The following is a 10,507-nucleotide window of genomic DNA, read 5'->3' as shown; positions in this document are numbered from 1 at the left end:
GTGATTTTCTATTTTTTGGATTTCTGTTTTTCCAAGTCATATAATGAATTCAAACTTATTAAAATCGTGATAATTTTGAAAAGTGACAGCAAAAAAAGTGGAAACATCTTATTTTTAACATCAGCTTATAACAAACTTATAACAAAAACCGATGTAAAAAAATCAGCTTTTTTAAGGGGAAAATAAAGAATCAGTTTAAATGATTTAAGTTTAGTAAAAATAATTTCGATTCAATAAAATAATTTAAATTGCAAAAATAATTATAATTCCGTAAAAACAATCCTAGATTCCTAGTGCAGCAAATAAAAAATAAGGTGAGGTGAACATGGTTTTTTTTTTATTATAGAAGTACTCACCAAAGAAACGTTGGTTTTTGGAAGTGGCTGCGGCAACCATAGCATGTTTCCATACGAAGCCAGACACAGCTTCAAGGCGGGTTGGGTTGAGTAAGCGATGACTCTTTGCCTTAGCTTGGAGAATCGATATCGAGTCTCGACTAAAGTGAAACACCTTAACGATCCATCCTGTTCCATCCATCTTGTTGCCATCCAATATCCATAACGGTATGGGTTCCCTAGGTGGCGATATAGCAGCCCAAGTACACGGAGGAAATAGAGACACGGGTGAGGCGAATTCTGGCTTACTGACTACTTGATGTCCTCTTGCAAAGTCGGACCAACATTTCAAGAAACTACCACATGAGGTTGCATCAAGGATTTTGTGTATTCCCTTGGTCCCAATTAACACCCCGCCACATTTGAAGACCGTTACTTGTACTGCCAGTGGAACTAGCTCTACAGCCGTCAATGACCTACATACATTATACATTTATACATTATACATTTATATATTATACAAGCTATATTTATACATTTATACATTGTACCGCCACTGGAACTAGCTCTACAGCCGTCAAATTGAAACTATATTTAAGAACGGAGGGAGTAATTCATTTGTTTTTTTATTTGACAACTTTTGACTTTATACACAGCTCGCATTACTTTGACTTCTCTTTGTGATTTAGTATCAACGAAAAAAATTGTGTCGAGTCATGTTATGTTTGTCTAAATGTCTATTTTTCAAACATCAAATTTAATAAATTTTGCAATTACATAATTAAAGAAATTAAACTTAAAAGTATGTGTTGCAAACATGTTAAAAAAATGTGGCAACTAATATGAAACGGTGGAAGTACGAGCCAATGATTAAAAAGTCAAATAAGTAAATGAAGCTGAATACTGCGTATATAACTAAGCTAAGGCCTAACCAAAGAAAGCATGAAATAGTGAAACGAACCTGGAAGTAGTTTGCGGATAAAGATCAGCGGAAGGCGGGATGATGCTAGGTACGAAACGCCAAACAAATTCAACGCGGTTTAGAGCGTGGAGGAAGGCCGAAAGAGTGCAATCACAACGAGCTTCGACAAAGGGTATGCCTTCGTCATTGCAGTTGATGGAAGATTCATCAGGAGCAAGTCTACCGGCAAGAGGGTAGTATAGAGACAATGCTTTGGTTAGAGACTCTTTTAGCGCAGCAAAAGTATCATTAATGGACATAATGGTGTTATGATCTTCATTACATTCCTCAATAGGAGCATAACATGTATTGGTAACCACATAATATAATGGGCAAAGTTGGTCTAGTAGAGATAATTTGTGGTGTTTTAAATGAGGAGTTGAAATTGCTGGTTTTATTGTTTCCCTTGATAATATTTCTACTTGCAACTCCATTATCTTTTGCTTTCTTAGTTTTACTTTAACAATGATGAACTTATATTTATACTGTATAAATTATATACGGTTTAAGAACATATATTATAATCTAAGTCTGCATGAATCTCACAGTCACATACCTTATAATATAGGTCTGCATGAATCTCACATACCTTATAACTATAATTAATTTTGATTCATTTAAGCAAGACACGTAATGTCTTATTGTCTACGTGTTTAAATTTAAATTACAAAATAAAATCTTTTGAAAATAAGATATGAAATGCATGCGCCACCCGGGCCTGCTGGCTGCCGCCTGCGCGCCCACGAGGAACTCCACGCTAATAATGGTTCTATCTCTCAGACAATCATACAAATTAAAGACAATATGGAGATAGTAATAAGAACAAAAAATAACTGGCTAACAATTTCGTTTTTCTGTTTCTACTAACTTATAATTTCATTAACCAAACCTTGTGTCTTTCTAGAAAATAAGGATTACACCAATCTAAGATGAAAGCTTCTGAGCTAGCAACTCACATGTCAATACTGCATCTATAGACATTGCTGACCTCCCAGAGCCGAGGACAGGAATGAGGTTAAAAATGGGATCGGCTTGGCCACTATTAAACTTTGGGTTGATCTTTCCGAATTCTTTGAATGCTTGGCTGAATGTAAGTGATAACATCTCCATTTGCACCAAAGAACCAGTTTGAAAGTAAATCCTCAAGTACTGGATTAGAGGAGATGTATAAATATAACATAGAAACAGTCCCAAAAAAAAAAAAAAAAAAAAAAAAAAAAAAAAAAAAAAAAAACCATCACTAAAATAGAATAAAGAGCTGAAAACAAGAAACCAAAATATAGGGAATCGACTTACCATTGCATGTTCCCAGGAAAACATGTTTTCGGTGAGGATTTTGTTGATAAGATAAATGCAGAACTTTGCAACCTTTTCAGTTTGTCCTTCGGAAAGGGAATGCTCGGAAACCAGGGAGTCATCGCAAATCTTTGCAATATTTTCACTTGTAATGCTTAGCATAACTGCACATATATGTTTCAGCATAACGCATTTTTGAAGGCAAGATTCATGCCACGGATCCTCCTGAAACCCCCAGTAACTTTGTGGAGTAGCATCACTGGCATCTGGTTGATCTGTGTCACTTGCTGTATCAGAATCATCCTCCACAATGAAAAGTGTTGGTTTTACCTCAACAAGTGCTCTACAATATTTAAAAAATAGAGGTATATATATCAGTATTCCAAAATTTGTGGAGCCAAGTCTTGCACAGCATTGTTAAGCTATTTCATTTGCTATCATCATGGACTCCTGTCTTTTCAGAGTTATTGAATAAAATACGCACCCACAGAAACGAAAAAGGAAAATAGATGCTATTACATGCACATCGAAAGAGCAGAGTTTTACTGTTTAAAAATAAAAAAAAAACAAGAACTATGTTTGCATATTAACCTGTACTACATTGAAGGCATAAACTTAAATAAATTAAAACTGACCAGTTTTCCAATGAAAATTGGTCTCAGGCATAAGTGCATAACCCGGAATCTCTAAGAATATGGCAGAGCAAAAGCAAGAAAATTGCACACTTTATGAAGGACATTGCAACTCTGTAAAGACCAACTTAAGTAGCTAAATAAGAATCCTTTACTCCTAAATTGGGACACATACCAAAATAGGTTCAGCGAGAGCACTGATTAGGCCTCCCACGTTCCCCAGGTCCCAGGCCGTTCTCTGTTCATTGACAACCACAGCCATATCTTTGACCAATGGCGTTTAAGAAAAACAAACTTTAGAACATGAAGACCAGGACTATATAGAAAGTCGACAGAGATGCAATAGTGAGTAACTACATACTCCATATGCTGAAATCAGGTTGAATTTAAAACAGATAAAGAAGAATAACAAACATCTAGTGAGTACAGATAATTAGTAGAGCAATACATTGATGACAGTGATATTCGACATATATAGTATAGCCAATTTGAAACAGCTCAAAATGAATGTAGGACCAGACAATGATATAGGGAAAGCACCTCTTCGGCAATTGAGGGACGAGGACAAACAAAAGAATTGGATCAAATACTTTAAATCCACTTCTTTTAGCTGAATGAAGTTTCTTTAACTGCTCAAGAAATCCTTCCCACTTGTCCTGCATATCAGCCCTATTCAAGGATACAGTTTGTATTGAACAGTAAACAACGAATGAAATTGCAGAGGAAGATATTGAACAACGAAAGCTATCAGCAATCGCTTCGCTATTCAACAATGCTTGATCCAGCTCTGAAATAATGCCATCATCACAAAGGGTCATTGTTGGAGGGTCAAGACCAAGTTGCCCAGCCATATGAAGTATTCCATGATGTAAGGTTGCCTAAAAGAGATCAGAACATAAAACACAATTGTTCATCATGGGCAGAAAGCTCATAGAAGATATATCTAAGTATTTAGATAGAAAAGGAGGGAAAGGGAGAGAGAAGGGGAAGAGTGGGAGGAAGGGGGGGGGGGGGGGGGGGGGGGGGGAGAAGCGTTGGGAAACTGGGTTTGTGTTGCTCTTCAGATAATTGAAAAGGTTTAAATTTCAAATGCGATGGAAACTACCTAGAACAAGTCATTACATCCCACAAGGATTGAGGGGGAAAAAAAAGGTTGAGCGTGTGTACCAAACTGAAAATGACATCTCTTGAGAATTTCATGCTTTCTAACTATAGATCATTGGTTGGGAGTCCTTGGGAGTTGGGACCAATTCTAAACAACCAGTGTTCAAATCTGACAGACTGACACTCTCTACAAGTGTTACACGTCTACACGAAGCACGTTCAGAATGGTAACTGAAAGCAATTAGCTATTTAGTTTATCTGCCAGAATATTAAAATCCTCAAGTGTAATTAAATAAAGGGAACTAGAAAGAATGAATTGGACAGTGACCAAGCATCAGACATGTCTAATACAAATTACAATCAACAAGTTTGTCTACTTCTTTTTGGTTTTCAGTGGTTACTTGTTAGGATATCTTGAGGCAAATCTTTTAATTTGTCAAAATGGGATACACAATAGTTTTGGGAACATAAAATATGAAGTTGGTTAATAATCCTAAATTCCTAAACCATGAATATCATGATTTTATAACAGCCACTGGTGTAAATAAGCAGTCAAAGTCATAATTCCCAAATCTAAAAAAAAAAAAAACTTTATAGACAGATTGGGCAAGCCACAAGAGTAGTTCAAAAAAAGAAAGAAACCCAGATCAATTCAGCTCTATTTTAGGTCTACTTAGGTCCTCTCAGTTATGAAATCAATCTCTCTTTAGAAATAACCTGAATACAGGAATACATATAAACACTTTACCTGACTGTAGGGCCCTATACAACTAGGTGCCCATCGTGAAATGCTTTGTACATGTAGAACATTTTTAGTTTTGTCCCGTGACACCAAAACTTCAACATACGCTTTCCCTAGCCCTGCTTGCAATAAAGGCAACTCTACTGTGCTGCGTGATGGAACACCTAATCGGCATTTTTCTTGGGTGATATAGCTCACATATGTTTCATTTGCCACAGCAAACTCATTCATATCAGCAATATACATATGAATATAGAGCACATCCTCCCAACTAAAACCACATTGCATGAGTTGTGATTCAAGATGGGATAAAACAACTTTGAGATCAGTCTGCAAACCTAACATTGGAAATGCAATAGGAGAATAATTAAATTTCACGACAAAAATGTCCTACACAATTTTTTTTAAAAACAGGACCATCTTATCATATGCACAGCATCATTTACCAGTCGATAATCTGTGCAAATCTTGCAACCAGCAACAGATGGAGAAAGTATCCCCCCTGTCTATTTTTGACATTTGCAGATGATAAGAAGTATTTGCAATCACATCAGAAAGAGAGTCAGAAAACTGGCTTGGGTCTGCAGGTAACAATGTGTTATCTCCCTGAATTTCATAGACACCATCCATATCCTCCAAAGATATCCCATTACTAAGATTGCTGTCACTTGAATCTGTAGACAATCCCTTTGGTTCTAAATGAAAAGCCAAAGGATGAAGAACCCCAACAGGAGCTATGGAATCTGGAGAGTGCAATATAACTTGAAAATCATCCAGCACAATTCGAGCAAACTGTAAATTTCAAAAAAAGAAAGCCCATAAGTTTTGCATACTTGAATTTTTTTAAGTCAAGGATGTTATAAATCAAGATAATGGCGATGGGAAAGGAAAAGACAAGAGGAATGCTCCGAAAGCAATGTATAAAACACAAATGCAAACCAATTGCCAGTCTTCAGGCAATGAATATACTAGGTAGTAAGCATAGATGGCACTAATTCAAAGTAGGGGAATAAATTCCTGTTTAAATGATGCTGTACTGCGTACTGCCAAGTAGTAATTATCGTTATTGACAAAAAGAATTGTGGAAAATACCATATTACCTTAAATAGGGGACAATCAAGGGTCAACGTTTCATACTCCCCTCCTTCACCACATACATTAGATCCATACAAGCTACCAAAACGTACAGTGAAGTCGTGAATCATAGTTTATATTAGTACAATCAAGAAAAAAATATGAGAAAAGTAGTCAAGTTGAATATATACCCATTCAAATGATGAAGATGGGACTGCAAATCAGCTAGCTCCTTTCCCAAGTGCTTTGCAGGGTGCAATCCAATAGCTGCAACCTACAAATGTGAACAGATCGAACTAGCATTACATACGCGCCAAACTTTTCCTTGTATTTCCAAAATAAACAAATTGACAAGCTTTGTATTTGGAGGCAAAGGGCCATAAAGCTTTGATGCCTTTGAGTCAAGGCAACAGAGTCAGAATCATAAAACCACAAAAAAGGCTTAAATAAAGTATGTAAACATAGCACTTCAATCGGAGATCACTTTCAACAAATTCTCACAATATTGTGAAATAAGTGAAAGTTTCTCACAACATATAGTCATAAATCTCATTTTTAGAAGTAATGAAACCCTGATAATGAAATCGTAATTTAACCTAGACCCTCGACAAGGACTACTGTAAATCTGTGATCAATTTGCTTGCCAAAAGAATCAAACCTCTTGGGTACTTACAGGTAATAGCTAATGCATATGTACTTTTCAATGACTAGTATCATTAATGATGTACACTAGTATGTTAGAACTAACGTCATCTTTGTATGAAACATCGTCAATTGAATCAGTTATGGAACATTTCCTACAAAATATTAAATAATGACATTTCAACTAATACTCTCATTGATAGGTATAATTTGAAATAGAACAAAAATTCTTAGCACTCTGAATCCAAAATATTTCAACTGTTTCCAGTATGTTACAAGATGACATTATTCAGAAAGACTTGAATATGCAAACCATACCTTCACTATGATAGCAACGATCCCACTTGATATCTATTGGACCACAAAACAAAAATTAGTGGTAGAACAGAGCTGAGATTTATGAAAAAATTTCAAAATGTATCGGCTATCACAAGTTACCATTTCTTGAAAGAGCAGTGACTGCTCTTGTTTCCACAAATAAGATAAAGACACAAGTCCTAATCGTGAACACACGCTTTCAACTCGTAGCCTCTGATAGTCTGATGCTATTGCACCTGAAGAAACTGCTGCAATAGCGGGTATTTGCCTCTTCACTTCGTTTAATAAAAGAAACATATCTTCAACTTCATCGCCAGGAGTCATTTTGTAATTAAGTTCATGGTGCCTGTCTAAGTCACAAACTATAGCAATTTAGAGTTGCTTCCATCATCTATCAACCACTGCAGTAATGAAAAAAATTATTTATCCTTTATATTTCTTGGTTGCACGTAAGACAGACAATGGTGCTTTAAAGAAGTTACAAGAATGATCTACATGATACACAGAGTCATATAATGTTTGTTTGAAAAATACAAACACCTTACAGAGAGAAACAAGTTACTCCAAACTCACAGTAAGTGCAAAATATTCATCTGAAACCTCAATATTGACTTTCAGCATTTCACAAGAAAAAGAAACACCAATGTTCAATCACCAAGAAAAACAGCAACCCAGAATGGATCCACAACTGTCAGAAACAATGCATTATAAGAGAAAGTACAAGTAAAAAGTAACAAAAAGATTTTTCTACTTAAGTTGTACATCCAGAGTTCAATTTATATATACAGATATATATAAACGGAGTAATAGAATAGCTAAAACAAAGTCTATATTCTAGATTCTAGAAGCCTCCGAGACAGTGAGACACGATTAACAGCGTTTCTGTCCAAAAAAAAATCAAAACGGCACAGTGGATACATGGAGCAGAAATGGGAATCTTGCACACACAAGCACCCCTTTTGTTTGCGTGTTTGTTGATTGATACCCCTTTTATAAACATGCAGAACTGCAGATATACAGGTATACACATAGATTTTAACATGGAAAGAGGATAATTAAATGACAATAAGGCCGTTTTCAAGATTCTCAAATAAAACAAAGTAAAACATTGCCTATTAGCCAACGAAGAGAGTACTTTAGCTAAGAGCACGAAGAAAAAAGATGATTAAGTTACCAAAAGCAATCCTGTTTAAAGAGCTTGCCTGGTGGATCCTTGTAATCGCCTTCTGAATAGTGGTAATCCCATGCATTTTGCATAGCTGACAACAATTTGATGCCCCACCTACAACCATTTATCCAAGAATCAAAGAGATGTCAGGAATTAGATAACAACCTTTTAGTAAATTCTGATTCTATAAGAACCAACTAAGAAAGAGAATTCCATGTTAGAAAATTAAAGAATCTTATGACATTTGGAAAAATCATAGAAGTATATTCTTAGGTGATGATGGAACTCACGGTAGTGATTACGAAACAAAGGTTCTACCACAAAATTAATGCAAACCAGGTGATCCAGTCTTATCCAGGGAACAAAGAAAGAATAAGGATATAAAGCACGAAAAAGAGAGAGGATGAAAGAAGGGGGCACAGAAGAAGGGAGGAAAAGTAGCTCAATTCCTTATTCTTTGTAGTCAAATCGAAAAACACTTCTACTACACCAACCCAACCCCCGAACCCTACACACACACACACACACACACACACAAACAAAAAAGGAAAGAGCGAGAGAGAGAGAGATCCTAAACAATATATTGTATACCAATAAACTAAAAATATAGTTGAACGAACTCCAAAGCAATCCCCTGCCTTAAAAATCATATGATAAATGAAGTATATATCATCTTGACCATATACAAAGTAATATAACTGTATTGACTTCAACTTTTAGGCCTTTTAGATTCTAGGTTAGCAAACCAGGTCTAATCTAATCCAAAAGATAAAACCCAAGTGAAACCCAACCTAGGAAGAGAATACAAATCTGCTTATCCAGTGGCATGAAGTCGCAATACAAAACATAAAACCCAAGTACAGAATGAAAGAGGAGACATACAGTTTGATACATATAGCTGTCCAATTCATCGATTGAGTCATCCACGGGCATCAAATTAGCCAAGGCCACGATCTACATAAAAGTGACAAGAAATTTAAACCCGACATACATATTATCTGATCATTATAACTCCTCAGTTATTCATAATCATAACAGATATAAGGTATCTTAAGATAAATAAATAAAAGTGTTAAAGCACCTCATGGCCATAATGGATGCATTGCATCATGGCATAACAACTGTCTTTGCCGCCGCTGACCAAAGCAACCACCTTCATCTTGAGGTTTTTGGTTAATGCAATTGCAATCAATGTGTTTACACTCTACAATAATGAATAACCACAATAATCAACTATACAATACATAGTCAAGGTTGAACACATCAAATCTTTTTCCCCCAAAAAATCATAAAATTATAAATTAACCACCATAAATTGACACTCTAGAAATTTCCAGGAAATTATATAAATTTAGAAAGTGACATAAACCAAATTATAATCCTTTTTACATTCAATTATCAATCACAAGCAACATAACCTATTACACAAAGCAACCCTATTATAAAAATTAAATAATAAGATCACAACATTAACTCAACAGTTGCAAAATAATAGGAAATTAAATAATAATTTAAACTTCAAAATAGTAATATTCTTTATGATTTCATAGTTAAATCCTAACATCAAAGTTTTGTACAATACATTAGCAACCAAATTTGATTCATAATTATAGGGATATTTGATATGATGATAACAAATACAAACAACTTACCTCAGAATGGGGGATACAACAACTAGATTCACGCCAACTGCGCTTCAATGGATATCTCACTAATCTCAGAGAGACCAATTCTATGGATCTCTAATCCCGTCACAGTTATTAGAGTAAACCTAGTACCAATATTTTTTTTTAACCTTAAATTTCGCAAAAAGTTCGAAGACGACGTCGATTTTCCGGCCGTCGGCGGCGGAGAGACGGGGAGTTCGCCGGAGAGGAAAGTTGAAGAGATTGAACGGAGAATAAAAGACGGCAACTGTAATTATCTAATGGAGGCGCTGCGTAAGAATGGAGAGACTTGAGAGGTTTAATATCAAGGGTATTTTTGTCATTTTAGTTTTTTTTTTTTTTCCTATTTTTATGTACTTTCAAGACACTCGAATTTCAAGTCTTTAGAGCACTCACATCAGTGAGCATTTTTTTTCTCATGAGCAAAAGTGGTGAGCAAATTTGATAGAAATGGTACTACATCAATGAGGAAAATGAAAAATGCTCATGAGCATTTCACAATTTGCTCATAAGATGAGCAAATTTCATGATGAATAGTAATGTCGTGGGACCCAACATTCATCCAAAA

At 35.4% G+C, this 10,507-nt stretch overlaps 2 protein-coding genes across 3 annotated transcripts; both read right to left on the bottom strand.

Annotated features, from left to right (window-relative positions):
- Nucleotides 1–282: 282 nt before the first annotated feature.
- LOC145558087 (akuammiline synthase 2-like) lies at nt 283–1,730 on the bottom strand. Its single transcript, XM_081619236.1, has 2 exons — nt 1,297–1,730; nt 283–811 (listed from the first exon to the last, which is right to left on the bottom strand). Exons 1-2 carry the CDS (start codon nt 1,728–1,730, stop codon nt 283–285), a joined length of 963 nt encoding a protein of 320 aa, XP_081475362.1.
- Nucleotides 1,731–2,113: 383 nt separating this feature from the next.
- LOC145559045 (diphthine--ammonia ligase-like) lies at nt 2,114–10,306 on the bottom strand. 2 transcript variants are annotated; one of them, XM_081620448.1, is made up of 13 exons: nt 9,925–10,306; nt 9,354–9,476; nt 9,155–9,226; nt 8,307–8,386; nt 7,225–7,450; nt 7,105–7,137; nt 6,336–6,418; nt 6,171–6,243; nt 5,517–5,862; nt 5,077–5,408; nt 3,765–4,102; nt 2,593–2,935; nt 2,114–2,445 (listed from the first exon to the last, which is right to left on the bottom strand). In XM_081620448.1, exons 2-13 carry the CDS (start codon nt 9,429–9,431, stop codon nt 2,221–2,223), a joined length of 2,229 nt encoding a protein of 742 aa, XP_081476574.1. In that variant the 5' UTR covers nt 9,432–9,476; nt 9,925–10,306; the 3' UTR covers nt 2,114–2,220. The 2 variants fall into 2 exon arrangements, with proteins under 2 accessions (XP_081476574.1, XP_081476575.1); XM_081620449.1 differs by lacking the exon at nt 9,925–10,306 and having other exon boundaries at nt 7,225–7,454; nt 8,279–8,386; nt 9,354–9,418.
- Between the last annotated feature and the right edge of the window lie 201 nt (nt 10,307–10,507).

This window comes from Chenopodium album, chromosome 9, assembly GCF_948465745.1.
Source record: "Chenopodium album chromosome 9, dcCheAlbu1.1, whole genome shotgun sequence".
Taxonomy (NCBI): Eukaryota; Viridiplantae; Streptophyta; class Magnoliopsida; order Caryophyllales; family Amaranthaceae; genus Chenopodium; species Chenopodium album.
The sequence above is the reverse complement of the archived record's forward strand: the minus strand, read 5'-3'. Positions and strand labels throughout refer to the sequence as shown.

What these genes read in the sequence shown, in the direction of transcription:
- LOC145558087 (XM_081619236.1), bottom strand. Translation starts at nt 1,730, where the DNA reads ATGGAGTTGCAAGTAGAAATATTATCAAGGGAAACAATAAAACCAGCA. An exon ending in TATCCGCAAACTACTTCCAG is followed by an intron (nt 812 to 1,296) that starts GTTCGTTTCACT and finishes TAATGTATGTAG; the next exon opens with GTCATTGACGGCTGTAGAGC.
- LOC145559045 (XM_081620448.1), bottom strand. Translation starts at nt 9,431, where the DNA reads ATGAAGGTGGTTGCTTTGGTCAGCGGCGGCAAAGACAGTTGTTATGCC. An exon ending in CACTGCTCTTTCAAGAAATG is followed by an intron (nt 7,138 to 7,224) that starts GTAACTTGTGAT and finishes GTGGTCCAATAG; the next exon opens with ATATCAAGTGGGATCGTTGC. An exon ending in TTGATTGTCCCCTATTTAAG is followed by an intron (nt 5,863 to 6,170) that starts GTAATATGGTAT and finishes TGAAATTTACAG; the next exon opens with TTTGCTCGAATTGTGCTGGA.